We start from the raw sequence: 24,717 nt of genomic DNA on the forward strand, positions 1-24,717 counted from the left end.
GGTAAGGAGAATAATATTGTTTTCACCATTGAAATAGACTGTTTTTCTTAATGCATTGGCAGATTTTTTGCTTTGTTTTAATGAAAAACTCTCTTAATTTTGCCATATTATATCTTAAAACATGACAATATTGTTTTGCTTGTCTCGAAAATGCTTCTTGATTTAAAGATTTTAAGATTTTTGAATTAGAAATGACAAAAGCTCAGTAAAAACACATTTCTAGAACTGCTCGATCTTGCAGATTCGCACTCTATAACATCAGAAAGGTCCGACCCTTCATAGCTAAACATGCAGCTCAACTCATTGTTCAAGCTCTTGTTCTCTCCAAACTGGATTATTGCAACTCTATACTAGCCGGGCTTCCAGCTAACTCTATCAAACCTCTTCAGCTGCTTCAGAACGCAGCAGCACGAGTGGTCTTTGATGAACCCAAAAGAGCACATGTCACTCCGCTACTCACCCGTTTGCACTGGCTGCCAGTTGCTGCTCGCATCAAATTCAAAGCTCTGATGTTTGCTTACAAAGCGACCTCTGGCTTTGCTCCTTCGTATCTGCTCTCACTTCTGCAGATTTATGTGCCCTCCAGAAACTTGCGTTCTGTGAATGAACGTCACCTCGTGGTTCCATCCCAAAGAGGGAAGAAATCACTTTCCTGAACTCTCACATTCAATCTGCCCAGTTGGTGGAATGAACTCCCTAACTACATCAGAACAGCCGAGTCACTTGCTGTCTTCAGGAAACGACTAAACTCAACTGTTTAGTCTCCACTTTCCTTCCTAATCTGTAACTGCCTCTCTGGCTATACCACTAACTGTACTCTCTCTCTCTCTCAAGAAAAAAATAAACATTACTAATGCTCTGCTTCTTAGACTTTAACACACCTGAAACTTGTCTATAGCACTTGTTCACTGCTGCTCTTATAGTTGTGTAAATTGCTTCCTTGTCCTCATTTGTAAGTCGCTTTGGATAAAAGCGTCTGCTAAATGACTAAATGTAAATGTGAATGTAAAAAAGCTTATTTTTTTACAGCAATATTGCGATTCTGTTTGGTATACAGTATGAATCTGTCTGTTTAACTAAAGACTAGGTTGAGGAACCAGATTTAAATGTACTCAAAGATATATTGATTATATACAGGACAGCTTCTTTAAAAAATTATAAGACCTTTCTTATTGTAAAAACACAAAGATGGGATGTAAAGAAGTACAAATACTTCATTACTGTACTTAAATAGATGTTTCTGGTATCAGTACTTTACTCCACTACTTATTTTTCAACTTTTTATGTTTACTCCTAACATTTTTACACAAATTTCTACTCCTTACATTTTTAAATCTGCCTTGTTACTTTTATTTTAATGTGTTTTGAGTCACGATCTATATTATGTCTTGTCATTGCGCAATTTGAACGTCTTTTTGATCCAGTCTGTTTTTTGTCATTGCGCACCTGCACTGCAGTGCGCAGCTTTTTTAACCTCTGGTCAGGCACCGTAGAAGTTGTTTATTAAGCTTACCATGGGAACGACAAGAATGGCGTACCTGGATGAGGGGTAAATAACAATTCCAGTGACTCATGACCCCCACTATCCTCGTAGGTGGTTATAAACATACAAACATTGCACACAACAGTGCACACACACACCAATAGAAACTATATAAACAAGCTTATTGACAATACAACAAAAGTGCATAAGTCTTAACAATCATATCATTTTTTATAGTCATCATACATTGGTTTAATTAAATAATTAATCTAACTTATTGTGAATGGTGAGCACAATGTTTATAGCACAAGACTGTTCTTGGGTTATTTTATGGTTTATTCTTGGTTGATACTTTTACCATAAACCGATATATCAACATCATTTAGAGCAGGGGTCACCAATCTCGGTCCTGGAGGGCCGGTTTCCCTGCAGAGTTTAGCTCCAACTTGCCTTAACACACCTGCCTGAATGTTTCAAGTATACCTAGTAAGACCTTGATTAGCTTGTTCAGGTGTGTTTGATTAGAGTTGGAGCTAAAATCTGTAGGGCAACGGCCCTCCAGGAACAAGTTTGGTGATTTAGAGGTTGATATTTTAGAAATTATGGGCTGTGCTGAATAAAAATGCATTGAGTGTGTTAACTAGCGACATTGGGAGTTAAGAAATGCAATCGAAACATGTTTTTCTTGGTTGGGTAGTTAAAGGGATGTTACTTTAACATATTTTAAATTAAGTTAATCAGGTTTCAACCAATATTTTTAAGTTAATCGCAACTTAATATGTTAAGCCAGTTGGATTTATGTAAGTTGAGATGACTTGAAAAGATCATTTGATTCAACTATAAACAATAATGCAGCAAGGTTTTATAGCAGTGTTGATTTATAGCGTAGTGGACATATTAGTGTGATATTAGATGGCTGGATGAGATAATATGTTCATATAATTATTAATCACCTGTTTCTAAATGGTCTGTCTCTAAAAGTGAGGGGGACGGATCCCCCGTCCCCCCCGGTTGCCCCTGTATACATGTGTTTTATGTCTGTTTGATAAGAGTGCACTATACTGTTTTGCAAGACTAATTTCAGATTCAGATCTCACAATAAAGTTATAATCATCGAGTAATAGGTAGGGCCAGACAGAATCTGTGGACATTGTTTGCTATTTCTGCGGATAATTTTGTAAACGATCTGCGGATTTATGCAGAAATTATTTTGTGGGTTTTGTAACTAAAATCTTAATATATGAAATAAAAAATAATAGCTTTTTAACTTTTATTTAATGGTTGCAATGCATATCCATCTAATTCCACTTATTTGGTAAACAAAGCAAGTCTATCAAATAATATCTCTACTAAAAGACAGAAAATATTACTTTACACACTGTATTGTACATAAATCAAATGAACACTTTCATATTAGTCAATAATATTACTGTAATTAATTTAAAAACTGAATAAATATACATTTACACAAGTCAATAAACAAGACTCAATGATGGGCCAAAAATCTGCGGATTTCTGTGCGAGCAGATTCCGTGTGGGCCGAGTAATAAGTTATAATAGTAAACGCTAATAATGTTATAATCATCATTGAGTTACAAAGTTATTATCATCTTCCTCACCATCATCATCAACAACATAAAGCAAGATATACTGAAGAATACTTGCAGAAACTAGACTTCCATAGTATTTGTTCATGGATGTGGCTGTTTTTTTCAGCATTCTTCAGTATATCTTGTTTTATGTTCAACAGAAGAAAGAAACTCATAAACTCAAGAAGCACTTGAGTGAAATTTGTTAACGTGAACCATTCATTCATTCATTCATTCATTCATTCATTCATTCATATTTAATTAATAGTTAGGTTAATATTGTTGTATCAGATTATTTAGTTTTATAAATTTCATACAATGATATTCAAATATATTACCTCAATTTTGATAAACAAAAATTATACATATTTCTCAAACAACTAGAATGAGGGAAACAATCTAAATCTTGCAGAAATATTATAATTCAATAACATAATTTAGGGCTTTTAGCAATTTGTTGTTGTTTATTTTTTGCCTATTCACGTTTAATATTTTTTAATAAACTAAATAATTCAAGGCTTTTAACTACTTTTATGTTTTATATTTACTCAATAAGAAGTATTCACTTTTAATATTTATAATAAACAACAGCTATGAATATGTTTATGTATGATTTCAATGCATTGTGAGGGTTAACACGAGCCATAAAGCATCATAAGCATGTAATTAACTTACCTGGAGTTGTTTTCTCTTCGTTTGTTAAAAGATTAGCCTGGTTAGCTGAAAACAGAAGAACCCCATGTTTAGCACATGACAGAAAAACTAAATTCTTTAAATAGTTGCTAAGATGAAACGCCACGAAATTCACGACATTGCAGTTTTTGTTTACACAGCCTATGATACTCACCGTTTGCAGCCATTTTAGCGCGGGTAGTTTAAAAGTCTCGGCAGGTAGTTGGAGGTGTCGTAGTTCAACAGTTCACATAACCAATGTTCTCCTCATGAGTTACATGTGGTTTTATAACGCCAATACAACCATTTGGCCGTTACTCACGATGTCGCGGGAAAGGGGCGTTTCTAGAAAATAACCGCTAAAGCAGTAACACTATTAACAACGCGTTTTATGTCAATGTTTCCCGCGATTAAACTATTCGACGATGCTGTAAAGTGATCTCTGTCGAACATAAATAAAATACATTCACAATTTAAGCTGCTATTAACAGTTTTTTATATTTAGGCTTGTTTCTAGTCTAAATATCTTCTTAAATCAAGAAGCAAATTATAGACAATTATATTTTTGTCTTGTTTTCAGAAATAATAAGTTGAAATGAAGTGTGTTTTTTCTTAAAACGAGCGAAATAATCTCGTTTTCGCTTTGAAATGTCTATATTTGTTTTACTTAAACCATTGGCAGATTATTTTACTTGTTTTAATGAAAAACTAACTTAATTTTGATTCATTATTTCTGAAAAAAAAAACATAATTGTATTGTACTGTAGCAGCAGCAGTGAAAGGGTGTTCAGTGCTGCTGGACGCACCATCCTGAGTGCAGGACCGCGCTAAAGCCATCTACCGTGGATTCAATAATGTTCCTTCACAAAAACACGTAGCCCAATCTTGGTGAGTAAAGTTTTTTTATTATTATTATAAATAAATATTAATTAAACTATAAAATGATAATGTAGACAGAGTATACAGGCTAATGTTGGCATTATTCTTTTATTATTCAGCTTCACCCTCGCCTTAATGCCAGATTGTGAAGAGAAGTGGTGAATCAAATCCCGCAGAGTCTTTATCTTAATTTCGTTATTGCCAAATACCCGTCATAATTTAGAATTTATTTTAATTTAATTTGTTAAGAAAGACTTCTTTTCATTGGTGTGTTGGCCAATTTAAAGGCTAAGTACCTAGGCCTATTTAGAGTGCTGAGATGTTAAGATGTTACAGAGGACTTATTCCTCTTCCAAGTGGCCTAAAGCCTACGTTTGTTACGAATAAATTATGTTAAAACATATAAATGACTCATTTTTGAAAAGAGCTGTGTGCATGTGCACATTTGAATAATGTCGAGCTGTAAACAGGTTCAAAATGAATGAAACAGATGAAAAAGAAAATGAATGAATGAATATTTGGCCTAGAAACAGACACAAACTCAAAGTTGCAATGAAGCTTTCAGATGAATAAAACAAAGGATTAAAACATTTTTTGGTTTGTTTTAATGTTGTTAGACTTGAATTGTTTGGTAAAATGAAGATTTTGTTGGTCTGTAAAAGTGCCGTCTAAAACAGCCACAGGCTACATTTTACACCACAGATTGAGCGCTTATTAATTCTGAAAACGATTATTTATTTTTTTATTTACTATTGTTTTAGTTCAACTAATTGCTGTGATGGTGTGTACAGTTCTACAATCTGACTGTTGAAAACCTGTATCTTGTATTGTTCGCTACTGAATGAACTGATTGCTAAAAGCACTAAGTTGAAATAAGATCTTACTGTTGTGTTTTGTTGATTAAAGAAAATGTTCCCAGGACATTTCACAATGATCTTGTGTTACGTGTGTGTGATCAATTTAGAGATTTGACAATGAGTTCATCAAGATTCTTTGAATTCATCTTCAATGCCTCCTCCATCTTACCCCAGACATGCTTAATAATGTTCATATCTGGTGACTGGGCTGGCCAATTCAGGAACTTTGATGTGAAGGCTGAAGTATAAGAAGGAGCGCTATCCTGCTGAAGAATTTGCCAAATCCGGTGGTTTGTAATGGAATAGGCGATTAAAGCAATTGTGCACTTTACTTATAAAAATAGTACCAAACTAACTTAAAAAAACTGTAAAGCCAACAAATTGCTTTATACAGTGTATTATTTGAGCACACTGAACAAGTGTGTAGTGTCCAAATGCATCATTTGGGACACAACGTTTTATACAGAACACCACAAATTTCTTTTTAATGTATATATTTGTTCGTAAGGTCATTAGAAACAGATAAAAACAGTGCAATCTACATAGAAAATGCAATATACAGTATTAAAATATCTTGAATTTGCAATTTACACTCTACATAATTGATCCGAATGATAGTCGAACATAAACTTGTCAACACCAACAGAAAAACAAGTGCAATAGACTTAATCAGATATTAAAATAAATATACTAAAATTAACGAATAGACTAAATCAGATTTTTTTACATGTTTGATTCTCACACTGAAAACTGTGTAAACTGATCAAATATTGAGAGCACTACAGTTAAATAACACTTTAAAATAAGGATGTATTAGTTAATGTATTCACTAACAACAACAAACAATGGACAATATATTTATTATTTATTCATTCTTGTTTATTGTTAGTTACTGTTCACTCATAGTGCATTAACTAGTGTTAACATTCATGAATTGGTATGTTAATAATGCAATAGTTAATGTTCAACTATGATTAATAAATGCTCTAAGAGTATTGTTCATTATTCAACCCAGGCTCATTGTGGATACGTACCCCTGTATAAACTTCTGGAGAACGTGAAATAAATCCCTGGGGGTATGTTGTTTTGCAGTTTTTGTTTTCGCGAATACACCAGAGGCCGCTGTGTACACCTTTTCAGATCTCAAAATTCTCTCGCGAGTGCCATTCACACCTGCTTTTCTCACGTAAAGCCACCAGAGGCTGCTGTGTACGCTTTTCCGATGTCACATTTCTCTTCTGAGTGCCATTCACGCCTGCTCTTCTCACGTTAATCCACCAGAGGCTGCTGTGTACGCTTTTTCAGATCTTAAATTTCTCTCGTGATTTTCATTCATGCCTGCTTTTCTCACGTTAATCCACCAGAGGCCGCTGTGTACACCTTTTCAGATCTCAAATCTCTCTCACGAGTGTCATTCATGCCTGCTCTTCTCACATAAATGCACCAGAGGCCGCTGTGTACACCTTTTCCGATGTCAAATTTCTCATCTGAATGCCATTCACGCTTGCTGTTCTCAGGTAAATCCACCGGAGGCCGCTGTGTACACTTTTTCAGAAGTCAAATTTCTCTTCTCAGTGCAATTCACGCCTGCTTATCTCGCCTAAATCCACCAGAGGCCGCTGTGTACACCTTTTCAGATCTTAAATTTCTCTCACGAGTGCCATTCACGCCTGCTCTTCTCACGTTAATCCACCAGAGGCCGTTGTGTACCCTTATTCAGATCTCAAATTTTCTTCTGAGTGCCATTCACACCTGCTTATCTCACCTAAATCCACCAGAGGTCGCTGTGTACGTTTTTTCAGATCTCAAATTTCTCTTGCGAGTGTCATTTGCGCCTGCTGGTCTTGCAGAAATCTACCAGAGGTCGCTGTTGACTGACTGACTGGCTGATGGACCGACCGACTGACCCAACCCAACCCAACCAATAGTGTTTTCAAAAGAAACCCAGAAAAAGAAAAGCCACCTGATTTTTACCACATTTTCAGATCTTACCACATTCTCACCCTGTAATTTACTTGTTTTTATTTATTATTTTGCCTTTTGTTTTAGCTGCTTTCTGGAACCGTTCTTCACCAGACTCCTCTCTGCCTCTCAAGCCCACCAACGTACACAGCGAGTCACTGGGCAAACGGCTATCAGTGAAAGAAACATCCACACGGAGGTAAGCTGTCAACCAGTTTCACGAAAAGAAACAGAAGCCGTCGGTGGCGTCATACCGCCCCATAGCGTTTGTTTGAAAGACGAAAAGCAGCCGTACATAGCTCTGGCTCATAGCACTCTCCAGAAATGTATACAGGGGTATGTTTTCACAATAAGTCTATGTTGTCATTATTAGTTCATGTTAGTGAATACATTATATTACAACAGAAAACCTTATCGTAAATACATTAACTAACATAAAACCGTATTGTAAAGTGTGACCAGTATATTTTAGGGCTAATGACAAGAAAATAACAATAACCTCTTCAAGTCTCCGACCAAGCATGTTTGTGTTTGATGGACGTATAATAGACGTATAATAGACGTATAATAGACATATAAAAACATGTCTAAAATAAGGCTAAATTTGGTCTGTCAGTGAAAATCTATAGATGTCTAACATTTCGAAACTAAACTAGTTAAATAATACACAGGAAGGATTGAGCTATGTAGCTGTGTTTCCATCCAAAGATGCGAATTTAGATTCATGCACAAAACTGTAATAACGCATAAAACATTTGCTAATAAAGCAGCGTTTCCATCCAACGAGAGACCAAATCTTCACTATCTGATAAACTGGAGCAAATACCAGTCAGAGAAATGTAGTTTAGTGCGTTGGGATTTGCCAATGTGGTCTTTTTTCTTCTCTAATAAATGAGTTGCGCCTCAGAAGACGAAGACGAAACGCATTGTGGAGCTTATGGGGGCGTGAGACGCTCTCTGGCAGCGCAGACTGATGCTCTGGAGGGAATAATAATAGAATAATAATAATACTGAAGCACTGTGATGACGGACTGACGGCTGACGCCTTTTACAATCAGCAAAACAACGTGCTGGAATCGCTGCTCGGTCCATCAATGCGTCCCTGAAACACATCTACACCTGATCATCATCTGTTAAAGCACCTAAATATTGGTGGATGGAAACATATAGCTTATGAAAATCTAATAGATGACTAAGAACAGCTTAAAACTAGACATCAAATACACAGATTTCCGTAGCATTTTAATGGCTTATCATCTCATTTTAGGCTTGAATAACTAAAAGAATGCTTAAGTCTATTTAACTGACTATATTTTAATTAAAGGACATTCTCCATGCTGTAAAAGAAACATTATGAAACTGAAAATAGTCACGCTAATCTTTCACTGACAGTATATCGGTGGCTGAAAAACACTGGTCACTTAACGCATTCAGAGAGAGCGTGAGTGTGTGTTACGGCCCACTCACAGTGTGGAAAGCCCATAATGTGTTCTGTATGAAACTGAGTGTGCGTGTGTATGTTGAGACTAAAGAGAGTAAAGTTTGAGCTGTTCCTCCACGTCTCCCTCCGTCATTTCTCCAAACGTGTCCTGATTGTCCTTCAGCAGTCTGAAGATGGCCGCCAGCTGCTCCTGCTGGACCCTAAAACACACACACACACACATTTTATTTTGTAAATGTCTGTAAATTTATATAAAAATTGAGTTATTTTCATTATTGGTTTTGTCAGTTTTAGATTATTTTTTATTTTGTGAACACATTTCTATATATTCAGTTTTGTTTGTGCAGCTTACATTAACTCTTGTGCAAAAACTCTAATAAATGTAAAATCATTTAAAAAACATTTATTTCCTGTATGTTTATTTTTAAATTCATTTTGAGACAGCAGAATGGCTACCTCAGAAGACTTAAGAAGCTATTTGTCTTTAAATAAAAAGATTTATTATTTTGACTAATTGTTGTTTTATGAAAAACTTAAATGTCCAAATGACATTTTTGCTTAAAATGTTTCTAAATGACACTAAAATGACTAAAATTAATTTAATTTAATAATTTAATGACAATAAAATTAAATAAAATTATAAGATTTGTCTAAATGACAGTATTCTTGTTTAAAAATGATCAGATCTTTATAGAATAAAACAAATATTAACATTTTACTCAAATACTCAAACTCATAACAATAAACGCAGAGGAACTATATATATATCATATATTTCCCAAATGATGTTTAACAGAGCAAGGAAATTTTCACAGTATGTCTGATAATATTTTTTCTTCTTGAGAAAGTCTTATTTGTTTTATTTCAGCTTGAATAAAAGCAGTTTTGAATTTTTTAAAAGCCATTTTAAGGTCAATATTATTAGCCCCTTTAAGCTATTTATTTTTCCATAGTCTACAGCAGTGTTTCCCAACCCTGTTCCTGAAGGCACGCCAACAGTCCACATTTTCAACCTCTCCCTAATCAAACACACCTGAATCATCTTATCATAACATCAGAAGAGACTCCAAAACCTGAAGTTAATGGATCAGATAACGGAGACATCCAAAATATGAACTGTTGGTGTGACAATAACTTGTCTAATTACCCTAATATTATATTATATTATATTATATTATATTATATTATATTATATTATATTAATATTATATTATATTATATTATATTATATTATATTATATTAATATTATATTATATTATATTATATTATATTATATTATATTATATTATATTATATTATATTATATTATATTTGGTGTTTCTTTGTTATAGCAATAATGCCTCAACAGACATTTATCAAATTTGGCTCTTTATTTGTATTGCAAAAGCCATAGAAAAGCTGAATCTGATGAACAATCCCTTAAGTTGATTCCACTGCAATATTGAAATTAAATTATTATTGTAATCATCCAGAAAAAACATTCATATAGACTTATATTTATTCATCTGCCATCATTTTATTTGCTTTCCAAATCAAATGAAATGAACAAGAACATAAAATACAGTAAAGCTCAATTTCTGGAGCCTTTTTATAAGATTCACCTTCGTTTATTCTCAAAACACATCCAACAACATGAAAACCTCAGCATGTTTTCCACATTTCTTCATGCGCTGGTGTGATTTATGTCCATCAGCTGCTGACGGTCACAGTTTTGTCCATTAGGGGGCATGATGGAGCTCATCAAGAACACACACATTCAACCAGAAGCAGAAGAAAATAATAATCCTTCAGTTTAAACTACAACATCACAGTCAGAGTGTTGTGTTAAGTCAAACCCTTCATTACTGCTTTTTAATAGACATTACATACACTCAAAGCCATATTTAGAACTATCTTTTGTACATCTGTATCTATTAAAAACAAATCCTGACAATCTGATGTTAATCTTTGGTGTTTCGCTTAAGGAAGCTTGCTATTCACAGGCAGAAATGCACAGAAAACGGAAAAGAAAGAGTACAATGGCAAATATTCCAGAGTCCAGTGATCCTCGAGGCTGATATGACACACTTCTGCTTTATTCAGCATCTCTGAAAAACACAAACACAAGAGAAGTGTTATTAATCACAAACACACACATTTACACACACACATTTAAATGAAAATAAGTCTGCAAATGCTCAGAGAAACGCATTTGGTTAAGGTTTAGAGGCATGTTTAGTGGTATAGGTGGGTATAAAGGTGCCATAGCGTGCATTTAATCAATATGTTAAATTGTTCTCTGATGTCTATATAGTAGGTAGTGGCTTAGGTAAGCACAAAAAACTCCCCAGGAAGGGTTTTATATGCTCATTTATAACCACAGGAACTACCAGTAGAATCGGAAGTTTCATTTTGACCATATTTGGAAGGGTCATGAATATTAATGAGTTCAGCTCTGATGCTCTGCAGCTCAGTGTCTGCTTTGTCACTCACAAACTCACGTACAAACACACAGAATGTTGTACTGTAAACATATAAACCTGCAAAATAATCATACATTATTTGTCAAAAACAATATTGGTTACATTTTATTTTAAGGTGACGTAGTTACATTGTGACTATTGATTTAATCAATGACTCGTTCTCTGATATCTAAATTGTAGACTTGTGGCTTAGGTAAGTGCAAAAGTTCACCAGAAATGGTTTTATATGCTCATTTATAACCACAGGAACTACCCGTAGAATCAGAAGATCCATTTTGACCATATTTGGAAGGGTCATGAATATTAATGAGTTCAGCTCTGATGCTCTGCAGCTCAGTGTCTGCTTTGTCACTCACAGACACACATACAAACACACTGCATGTTGTACTCTGAAATAAACACGCAAAATCATACATCATTTGTCAAAAAATAAATTTTGGTTACATTTTATTTTAAGGTGACGTAGTTACATTGTAACTATTGATTTAATCAATGACTCGTTCTCTGATATTCAAGTTGTAGATTTGTGGCTTAGGTAAGTGCAAAAGTTCACTAGGAATTATTTTATATGCTCATTTATAACCACAGGAACTACCCGTAGAATCAGAAGCTCCATTTTGACCATATTTGGAAGGGACATGAATATTAATGAGTTCTGCTCTGACGCTCTGCAGCTCAGTGACTGCTCCCTCACTCACAAACACACACATGCGTACAAATAGACATACACATGCACAGCATGATGTACTCTGAAATAAACAGGGGCAAAATAATCATACGTCATTTGTCAACAAAGGTGGCGTAGTTACAGTGTACCTATTGATTTAATGAATGACACGTTCTCTCATATCTATATAGTAGGTATGTGGCTTACGTAAGTGTAAACATTTTCCAGACAGTGGTATATGCTCATTTATAACCACAAGAACTACCCGTAGAATCAGAAGTTCCATTTTGACCATATTTAGAAGTGTCGTGAATATTAATGAGTTCTGCTCTGACGCTCTACAGCTCAGTGCCTGTTTTGTCACACACACACACACACACACACACACACACACACACACACACACACACACACACACACACACACACACACACACACACACACACACACACACAAACACACACACACACAAACACACACACAGCATGATGTACTCTGAAATAAACGTGGAAAATCAAACGCCATTTGTCAACAAAATATTTGTTTACACTTTATTTTAAGTTGACGTAGTTACAGTGTCACTATCGATTTAATCAATGATTCTCTGATATCTATATAGCGGGTGTGTGGCTTAGGTAAGTGCAATAATAGCTTAGAAAGTATTTTATACTCATTTATAACCACAGGAACTGCCAGTAGAATCAGAAGTTTCGTTTTGACCATATTTGGAAGGGTCATGAATATACTATATGGCTAACATTTTTAGCACATTAATAGAATGAATTACCATGTTGACAGAATATTTAATGTTTTAACACACAGTTAATATGTTTTAGCACATTCTTAGCATATAGCACTATGTTCCTAGCATATTTTAACATGTAAACACATGGCTAGCATGTTTTAGCACATTGTTTGTATAAATTACCTTGGTGTTAGCACATTTTAACATGTTTGAACACACTGTTAGCTTGAACCACCATGTTGTTAGCACATTGTAACATGTTTTAACATAGGGCTAGCCTGGTTTAGCAAATATATGGCATGAATTACCATGTAGACAGAATCTATAACATGTTTTAACACATGGCTAACATATTTTAGCACATTGTTAGCATTATTACTGTGTTGCTAGCATATTTTAACATTTAACACATTGTTAGCGTGTTTTAACACATTGTTCTCATGAATTACCATGTTGTTAAAATATGCCATGTGTTAAACAATGCTAATGTAAGCTATTTTGTTAGATTAGCTCCAGATTTGGCTTTAGTACTGATTAATCTAATGTAGATTTTAACATTTAACACATGGAGAGCATGTTTTAACACATTGTTCGCATGAATTACCATGTTGTTAGCACATTTTTAACATGTTTTAACATATCGCTAGCATTTTTTAGCACATTTATGGCATGAAGCACCATGTTGACAGAATATTTAGCATGTTTTAACACATGGCTAACATGTTTTAGCACATTGTTAGCATGTAGTACTATGTTTCTAGCATATTTTAACATGTAACACATGGATAGGATTTTTTAACACATTGTTCGTATGAACCACCATTTTGTTAGCACATTTTAACATGTTTTAACATCGCCATCACGGTTAACACATTTATAGCATGAATTACCATGTTGACAATATATAACATGTTAACACATTGTTAGCATGTAGTACTATGTTTCTAGCATATTTTAACATGTAATACATGGCTAGCGTGTTTTAGCACATTGTTCGCATGATTTACCATGTTGTTACATGTTAAAATATTCTAGCAACATAGTAGTACATGCTAACAATGTGCGTTACAATAAGCAACACGTTAGCTCATATATGCTGAGCACTGATTGAAATAATGTGTAATAAACATTTAAATGTGCGTTTAAAAGTGTTCTTTGTACTAGTCTGAAAAACACACAAGTCATTGAAGCAAAATAAGCAGTGCATGAAAAAATGTTTATCTCTTTTGCCTTAAATTGTCGGCAATTCACATCTAATCACATTAGACTGGCCATCCTCATGCTGCTGATTCCAGTGATGATCATAATGAGTGTGTTATGAGAGATGAAAGTGTTGATTAGTGGAGTAATAAAGGAGCATGTGACTCACCGTGGGCAGATGTGCTGTTCTGATGTTACGGGTTAAAGCTTGTGTTAGCTGTGCAGCGTTAAAATCTGACCAAAGCCCATCAGGAAAACATGCAGGAGAGACGCTTGAATACATGTTAGTGAAGACCCTTGCACACACATTTGTTCTCATGCGATCACATTTAGCATGAATTACTATGCTACTAGCATATTTTAACATGTAATGCATGTGTTAACATTTCGTTAGCTTGAACTACCATGTTGCTAGCACATTTTAATATGGCTAGCATGCAGACAGAATTTGTAAAAAATTTTAAAACATGGATAACATGTTTTAGCACATTGTTAGCACGTGTTACTATGTTGCTAGCATATTTTAATATGTAATGCATGGTTTAACACTGTTAGCTCGAATTACTATTTTGCTTGCACATTGTTAGCTTGAACTACACATTTTAATATGTTTTAACACATGGCTAGCTTGTTTTAGCACATTGATAGCATTGTCATTTTAACACGTTTCTAGCCCATTCTTAGCATGAATTACTATGTTGCTAACATTTTTTAACATGTAGAACATATTTTTGTTTTAACACTTTGTTAGCTCGAATTACCATTTGGCTAGCACATTTTAATAAGTTTTAACACACAGCTAGCACATTTTAGCACATTGATAGCATGAATTACTATGTGGACAGAATATTTAACTTGTTTTAACACGTTTTAGCACATGGTTTGCATTTACTATTATGTTTTAACACTGTTAGCTTGAATTACTATTTTGGTAGCACATTGTTAGCTTGAACTACCATGTCGCGAGTACATTTAAATATGTTTTAACACATGGCAAGCATGTTTTAGCCCATTGTTAGCATGAATTACTATGTTGCTAACATATTTTAACATAACGCATGTTTTAACACTTTGTTAGCTTGAATTACCATTTTGCTAACACATTGTTAGCTTAAACTACCATGTTACTAGCACATTTTAATATGTTTTAACACAAAGCTAACAAGTCACAGAATATTTAACATGTTTTAAGGCATGGATGACATGTTTTTGCACATTGTTCGCAAGTGTGACTATGTTGCTAGCATGTTTTAACATGTAACGCATGTTTTAACACTGTTAGCTCGGATTACTATTTTGGTAGCACATTGTTAGCTTGAACTACCATGTCGCGAGTACATTTTAATATGTTTTAACACATGGCAAGCATGTTTTAGCCCATTGTTAGCATGAATTACTATGTTGCTAACATATTTTAACATGTAGAACATATTTTTGTTTTAACACTTTGTTAGCTCGAATTACCATTTGGCTAGCACATTTTAATAAGTTTTAACACACAGCTAGCACATTTTAGCACATTGATAGCATGAATTACTATGTGGACAGAATATTTAACTTGTTTTAACACGTTTTAGCACATGGTTTGCATTTACTATTATGTTTTAACACTGTTAGCTTGAATTACTATTTTGGTAGCACATTGTTAGCTTGAACTACCATGTCGCGAGTACATTTAAATATGTTTTAACACATGGCAAGCATGTTTTAGCCCATTGTTAGCATGAATTACTATGTTGCTAACATATTTTAACATAACGCATGTTTTAACACTTTGTTAGCTTGAATTACCATTTTGCTAACACATTGTTAGCTTAAACTACCATGTTACTAGCACATTTTAATATGTTTTAACACAAAGCTAACAAGTCACAGAATATTTAACATGTTTTAAGGCATGGATGACATGTTTTTGCACATTGTTCGCAAGTGTGACTATGTTGCTAGCATGTTTTAACATGTAACGCATGTTTTAACACTGTTAGCTCGGATTACTATTTTGGTAGCACATTGTTAGCTTGAACTACCATGTCGCGAGTACATTTTAATATGTTTTAACACATGGCAAGCATGTTTTAGCCCATTGTTAGCATGAATTACTATGTTGCTAACATATTTTAACATAACGCATGTTTTAACACTTTGTTAGTTTGAATTACCATTTTGCTAACACATTGTTAGCTTAAACTACCATGTTACTAGCACATTTTAATATGTTTTAACACAAAGCTAACAAGTCACAGAATATTTAACATGTTTTAAGGCATGAATGACATGTTTTTGCACATTGTTCGCAAGTGTGACTATGTTGCTAGCATGTTTTAACATGTAACGCATGTTTTAAACTGTTAGCTCGAATTACTATTTTGCTAGCACATTGTTTGCTTGAACTACCATGTCGCTAGTACATTTTAATATGTTTTAACACATGGCTAGCTTGTTTTAGCCCATTGTTAGCATGAATTACTATGTTGCTAACATATTTTAACATGTAGTGCATGTTTTAACAGTTTGTTAGCTCAAATTACAAATTTGCTAGCACATTGTTAGCTTAAACTACCATATTGTTAGCACATTTTAATAAGTTTTAACACATGGCTAGCACGTTTTAGCACATTAATAGCATGAATTATTATGTCGACACAATATTTAACATGTTTTAACATGTTTTTAGCCCACTGTTAACATGTGGTACTATGTTGCTAACATATTTTAACATGTAATGCATGTTTTAACACATTGTTAGCTCGGATTACCATTTTGCTAGCACATTGTTTGCGTGCCCTACCATGCTGCTAGCACATTTTAATGTTTTGACACATGGCTAGCATGTTTTAGCACATTGACAGCATGAATTACCATGTTGACAGAATATTTAACATGTTTTAATACATGGCTAACAGTTTTAGCACATTTTTCGCATGAACTACAATGTTGTTACATGTTAAAATATGCTAGCAACATAGTTATACATGATAACAATGTGCTAAAATATGTTAGCCATGTGTTAAGACATGCTAGCAACAAAGTAATTCATGCTAACAATGTGATAAAACATGCCAGCCATATGTTAAATCATGGTAAAATGTCCTAGCAACATGGTAATTCATGCATTACTATGTTGTTAGCATATTTTAACATAACACATGACTAGTGTGTTTTAACACATTGTTATCTTGAACTACCATGTTGCTAGCACATTTTAACATGACTTAACAAATGTCTAGTGTGCTTTATCACACTGTTAGCATAAATTGCCATATTGCTAGCATATTTTAACGCATAGCTAGTATGTTTTAGCACATTGTTAGCATTTGTTCTTATGCAATCACATTTAGTCATTAGGACAAAGCCATGGCTCAGTGTTGCAGAAAATTTAAATGATTTGAAGCATGAACAATCATGTTGCTAGCACATTTTCACGTGTTTTAACATATAGATAACTATATAGATATCTATATTATAACATATAGATAACTATATAGATATCTATATTATAACATATAGATAACTATATAGATATCTATATTATAACATATAGATAACTATATAGATATCTATATTAACATATAGATAATCATTAGAACAAAGCTATGGCTCAGCATTATAGAAAATTAAAATGATTTGAAGCATATCCCGCAGTGAATCAGTTTTCCTTGATCTTACGAGATAAAGACGTCTGACGTACAATGACCATACGGATAATCAACACATGATTGACCACATTTACACATCAATGGTGCTTCCTTGCACATCATGAAAAAATCATGAGGGTGATGGAAATCTAAGACATTAACTCTATAGATATGGCCGTTGGGATATTCTAATAAATGATAACATCAATATAAAAGCATGATATGATCTGTTTAATAGTCTCTAAATATGATAAAGCCACTAATTTCCATTTAGAGCACATGAAAATGAGTGCAAGAAAAAAACAGGATGTTCTTTAGTGCTACTTCCATATAATTCATCTGCAATGAAAAGTATTTCTGGTAACTCTCGTCCACTTTGAATAATAGCATCTGTTATTTCTATGAGGAACAGTAAATCTCAAAAAGGACAATCAAATATTGCTACTACATATGCATGAGGTTATGCAAGCACTACTTGATCAGCAGAAAATGACGATGTACTGCATCTCCTGCATGTGTGAAACTGGGATTTTTTACCATTCATTAGACAACTGATCTGTATGCAGCATTTGAGGCATTCAGAATCACTTTAAAATGACTGTATAACACATTTTAATTTCAGGAGAAGAACTTAAGTTGCAAACTGGATACAGATGCTAACTGCTATTGACATTTATACAGAATTAAATCTGATATGTCAATATGAGTAAAACTATTAGCAAAGTTGGTCAGAACAAACATGCTGGCTGGAGAAAGACTAGCCTGATTGTTTGAAATCGCTTCGTAAGCTAACGTTTTAACTAATTTTGAAGTGATGAAATATGAAAGAACAAAAAAAAGATGTAACGTTTCTAATATTTTAACAAATGGCTAGCATGTTTTACCACATTGATAGCATAAATTACTGTTATCAGCATATTTTAACAAGTAGAGCATGGCTAGCATGTTTTAGCACATTGTTTGCATGAGTAACCATGTTGTTAGCACATTTTAACATGTTTTAATACATTGTTAACTTAAACCACCATGCACATTTTAACATGTTTTAACAAACGGCTAGCATGTTTTAGCACATTTATAGCATGAATTACCATGCTGACAGAATATATAACATGGTTTAACATGGCTAACATATTTTAGCACTGTTAGCATGTGTTACTATGTTGCTAGCATACATGTTTTAGCACATTGATAGCATATATTACCATGTTGCTAGCATATTTTAAAATGCAACACATGGCTAATGTGTTTTAACACATTTTTCGCATAAATTACCATGTTGATTGCACATTTTAACATGTTTTAACATAATTAACATGTTTTTATATTCATAAATTACCATATTGCTAGCATATTTTAACCTGTAACAAATAGCTAGTGTGTTTTAACACATTTTAGCAAGAATTAACATGTTTTTAGCACATTTTAACATGTTTTAACATTAGACTAGCGTGTTTTATCACATTGTTAGCTTGAATTACCATGTTGTTAGCACATTTTACAAGTTTTAACATGTGACAAACATTTTTTAGCACACTGATAGCATAAATTACCATTTTGCTAACATAATTCAATGTAACACATGGCTAGCATGTTTTATCACATTGTTAGCACGAATTACCATGTTGTTAGCACATTTTAATACATTGTTAGCTTAAACCATTGTGTTGTAAGCCCATTTTAACATGTTTTAACATATGGCTAGCATGTTTTATCACATTTATAGTATGGATTACCATGCTGACAGAATATACAACATGTTTTAACATGGCTAACATGTTTTAGCACTGTTAGCATGCGTTACTATGTTGCTAGCATACATGTTTTAGCACACTGATAGCATATATTACCATGTTGCTAGCATATTTTAAAATGCAACACATGGCTAGTGTGTTATAATATTTAACACATTTTTAGCATGAATTACCACATTAATAGCACATTTTAACATGTTTTAACACATGGCTAACATGTTTTAGCACTGATAGCATAAATTACCATTTAGCTAACATATTTTAACATGTAACAAAAGGCTAGTGTGTTATAACAGATTTTTTGCATGAATTACCATGTTGCTAGCACATTTTAAAATGTTTTAACACATGGATAACATGTTTTATCACACGGTTAACATGAATTACCATGTTGCTAACACATTTTAACATGTTTTAACACATTCCTAGTATGTCTTAACACATTTTAGCATAAATTACCATGTTGCTAGCACATTTTAAAATGTTTTAACACATGGATAGCATGTTTTATTACACTGTTAACATGAATTACACATTTTAACATGTTTTAACACATTCCTAGTATGTTTTAACATATTTTTAGCATTAATTACCATGTTGCTAACACATTTTAACATGTTTTAACACACGGCTTTACTTTTTGTCATCGTTTCTGATTATTTTTGTCAGTGTCTTTGAATCACACTGGTGTAGAGTATAATTATAGACATCTACGCCCTCACAAATGTCAAAACACTTCAATAAAAGACATTAAGACATCAAATGTGCATGCTAAAATGTCCAAATGCACCTTTAATAGCTATAAATAATAAAAGTTAGAATTCATTCGGATTCACATCCTGTTTCCTGCTCCACGTTCACGCTCTCCATCTAAAGCATGACTTGTAATCGCATCATGATGATAATAATACACAGGCCTCATGTGTGCTCAGTGACCTGTATTCTGTGTGTGTGTTGTGCAGTGTGAGCCGAAGAGACAGTGATCATAGTGTTAAAGGGACTGTGGAGAGTTCACCCAGAAATCAGCATTTTGTCACGTTTACTCGCTCTCATGTCATGCTACACAACACAAATGTATCTATTTGTTATTTGTCATGCAATAATGAGAGGTGTTTGGGCATGTTTGAGGAGGATAAAATCATGACATTAGGAAAACAATGACACATCTGTTACTTTAAGTAATGAATAAATCCAATTAAATCAGCAGTAACACTTTACTTGTTCACAAGACTGCCATAACACCTTAATAATCGTGATTTGACACATGAATATAAATTAGATCTTAAGCATGTCATTAAGTCATTCGCTCAGACATTTGAAATGCAAAGAATAATATAAATATTTTAAAATGCAAGACATGGCTAGTGAGTTAACACATTTTTCGCATGAATTACCATGTTGATTGCACATTTTAACATGTTTTAACATAATTAACATGTTTTTAGCACATTGCTATAAATTACCATATTGCTAACATATTTTAACCTGTAACAAATAGCTAGTGTGTTTTAACACATTTTAGCAACAATTAACATGTTTTTAGCACATTTTAACATGTTTAAACATTAAGCTAGCGTGTTTTATCACATTGTTAGCATGAATTACCATGTTGTTAGCACATTTTACAAGTTTTAACGTGACAAACATGTTTTAGCACACTGATAGCATGAATTACCATTTTGCTAACACATTTCAATGTAACACGTGGCTAACATGTTTTATCACATTGTTAGCATGAATTACCATGTTGTTAGCACATTTTAACACGTTTTAATACATTGTTAGCTTAAACCATTATGTTGTTAGCACATTTTAACATGTTTTAACATGGTTAGCATGTTTTAGCACATTTATAGTACGGATTACCATGCTTACAGAATATACAACATGTTTTAACATGTTTTAGCACTGTTAGCATGCGTTACTATGTCGCTAGCATACATGTTTTAGCACACAGATAGCATATATTATCATGTTGCTAGCATATTAGCATGAATATAAATTAGATCTTAAGCATGTCATTAAGTGTCATTCGCTCAGACATTTGAAATGCAGAGATGACATCATTCAGGAAGCCATTGTTATGACAACCTGATATAAACGCATCATAACCGGTCTTTGTCTTTGTTATAACGTGACACTACCAAAACAATATAGATTGTCATAAATCTGTCATAAACATGAGTGTCACGTGGGCATCATAACTGTGTCATCTGATCATTTTTCAGTGGAACAAAATGAATTTGTTGTTAAAACTTATTAGTAAAAGTGTCGACACTCTGTCAAATCATTTCATAACAGCCTTATTAATGTTCAATGACAGTTAATAACAGATTCAACAGATGATGAGGAGGATTTCTGGGTGAATCTGGTGCGCAGTTCATTATGGGAAGGGACAGAGAGTGAGGATCAGACTGTGACTATGCATGTGTGTGTGTGTGTGTGTGTGTGTGTGTGTGTGTATGAGAGAGAGAGAGAGTTTGTGTGTGTGTTTGAGCATGTGTTTGTGTGTATGTGTTTGCATGTGTGTGTGTGTGTGTTTGTGCATGTATGTTTATGTGTGTGTGTGTGTGTGTGTGTGTGTTTGTATGTGTTTGCACGTGTGTGTTTGCATGTGGTAATGTATGTGTATACGTGTTTGTGCATGTGTGTGTGTTTCTGATTGTGTGTGTTTGCATTTGTGCATGTGTGTGTGTGTGTAGGATAGTTTGTGTGTGTGTGTTCGAGCATGTGTGTGTTTGCGTGTGTGTATGTATGTATGTTTGTGTGTGCTTCTGATTGTGTGTGTGTTTGCATTTGTGCATGTGTGTTTGTGTGCACATGTTTGCATGTGTGGGTTTTCATGTGAGTGTGTCAGAGTTTTCGTATGTGTCTCTGTGTGTGTGTGTGTGTGTGTGTGTGTGTGTTTGTGTGTGTTCGCATGTGTTTATGTATGTGTGCGTGTATATGTTTGTGCATATGTGTGTGTGTGTGTGTTTATGTATGTGTGCGTGTATATGTTTGTGCATATGTGTGTGTGTGTGTGTGTGTATTTGTCTGCATGTAGGTGTGTGTGTGTGTGTGTGTGTGTGTACGGGTTTTTGCATACGTGCGTGTCAATTTCTGTTTGTGTTTTTGCGTGAATGTGTGTGTATGCGTGTGTTGGTTTCCATGTGTTTGTGTGCGTTATGACGGGGCGGACGAGAGGGTCAGGGGTCAAGCTGAAGTAAATGTTATCTTACCAGTGTGTGACAGAGGCTTTACTGCCTGCTGCGGTTTAAAGAGCGGTAAAGTCATTTGTCAACTCTATCCTGCAAAGATAAAGCAGGAGCAGAGCACAACATGAGGACAGCGGCTCTACACACACACACACACACACACACCTACCTTTATTTGCACTTACCATAAACATAGTGATGTTTCTACTGTATATTCTCTCGTCTACGCTAACCCTAAACCAACCCTCACAGGAAACAAACAAAACCCACACACGCACACACAGATACACACACACACTCAACACAAAACACTGGTCTATTAACACTATAAATAAACTACAGTAGATCACTGTGTGTGTGTGTGTGTCGGTGCGTGCGTGCGTGTGTGTGTGTGCGTGTGTGTATGTATTTAAAACGCCTTTTCATCAAAATTAATCACAATTATTTAAGGATAATTGGATGTTTTTTGTTCGTTCACTGTTGCAACCAAAGTTTGCTGCCAGTTTTTTTAGTCAACTTTACGGTTTCTACTGCATATTTTACAAAATTTCTGGCAACCGCAGCTGCCACTTTTACAATAAATATTACTGAATATTTTACAGTTCCTACTGTATTTTTAACTGTAAACATCTGGCAACCACAGCTGTCATTTTACTGTAAATATTAGTTAATATTTTACAGTTTCTACTGTATTTTAAACTGTAAACTTCTGTCTACCACAGCTGCCATTTTTACAATAAATATTATGGTTTCTACTGTAGTTTAACTGTAAACATCTGGCAACCACAGCTGCCGTTTTACTGTAAATATTACTGAATATTTTACAGTTTCTTCTATATTTTAAACTGTAAATATCTGGCAACCACAGCTGCCGTTTTACTGTAAATATTACTGAATATTTTACAGTTTCTTCTATATTTTAAACTGTAAATATCTGGCAACCACAGCTGCTGTTTTACTGAAAATATTGCTAAATATTTTACAGTTTCTACTGTATTTTATCCTGTAAACATCTGACAACCACAGCTGCCATTTTACTGTAAATATTACTGAATATTTTACAGTTTCTACTGTATTTTATCCTGTAAACATCTGACAACCACAGCTGCCATTTTACTGTAAATATTACTGAATATTTTACAGTTTCTACTGTATTTTATCCTGTAAACATCTGACAACCACAGCTGCCATTTTACTGTAAATATTACTGAATATTTTACAGTTTCTACTATATTTTATACTGTAAACATCTGGCAACCACAGCTGCTGTTTTACTGTAAATATTACTAAATATTTTACAGTTTCTACTGTATTTTTAACTGTAAACATCTGGCAACCACAGCTGCTGTTTTACTGTAAATATTAGTGAATATTTTACAGTTTCTACTGTATTTTAACTAACCGTCTGGTGACCACAAATGCAATTTTTACTATAAACACTGGTGAATATTTTAAGTTTGTACTGTATTTTTAGTTGTAAACTACTGGCAACCAAAGCTGCTGTTTTTACTGTCAATGTTACTGAATATTTTATGGTAACTACTGTATTTTTAACTGTAAACATCTGGCACCCACAGCTGTATTTTTATATAATATTATTGAATTGACAGGGTTTTTAACTAGTCATTTTTACTGTAATTGTTTTTACAGTGTAGTCTTCTTGTTTACCGCACATTCATTTATCAGCTGTTGCATGTGTTGTTAGTTGAGATCTCAATCTGCAAGTGTTTTCAAGCTGCGCAAACTGCAGCCACACCACAGACTGAGCCTGAACCTTCAGACAGACCCCGACAGTCTGCTGTAGATATGAGCTGATGTGTGTCTCCTTATCCAAACACACACAGACTGGTAGAGAGCCGCTTTCACACACTGTAAACATCTAAAAACACACACTCCACACACCATTCAAAGATACAAAGAGGAGGAGCAGGAACTGTCCTCAGATCAGCTGGACAGCCCAAACTACAGACTCACAGCCACATTTATGTCTAAGTATTTACATCTCAATAAACACACTTCTGTTTGGTTATTAAATTTGTTGACCAAACATTGTAAATGCATATATTATCATACATTTAATCCATTTTTGGTTGATTTTTAAATATAAATAAGCAAACAGAATTTTTTTTATTAATCAAAGGTCGCCACAGCGGAATGAACCGCCAACTTATCC

At 34.0% G+C, this 24,717-nt stretch overlaps 1 protein-coding gene across 2 annotated transcripts in view; it reads right to left on the reverse strand.

Annotated features, from left to right (window-relative positions):
* Window positions 1–10,469: 10,469 nt before the first annotated feature.
* The window catches only part of si:ch73-366l1.5 (FILIA-N KH-like domain-containing protein), a 55,482-nt gene continuing 41,234 nt past the window's right edge, over window positions 10,470–24,717 (reverse strand). The window contains exons 5-6 of one of the 2 annotated variants that reach the window (XM_056454367.1): window positions 22,569–22,637; window positions 10,470–10,971 (exon numbers count right to left, since the gene is read on the reverse strand). In XM_056454367.1, coding sequence (XP_056310342.1) covers window positions 22,604–22,637 — 34 coding nt within the window. In that variant the 3' untranslated portion in view covers window positions 10,470–10,971; window positions 22,569–22,603. The remainder of the gene's footprint in view (window positions 10,972–22,568; window positions 22,638–24,717) is intronic. The other variant, XM_056454368.1, reaches the window with a different exon arrangement.

The sequence above is a fragment of the Danio aesculapii genome, chromosome 3 (assembly GCF_903798145.1).
Source record: "Danio aesculapii chromosome 3, fDanAes4.1, whole genome shotgun sequence".
Taxonomy (NCBI): Eukaryota; Metazoa; Chordata; class Actinopteri; order Cypriniformes; family Danionidae; genus Danio; species Danio aesculapii.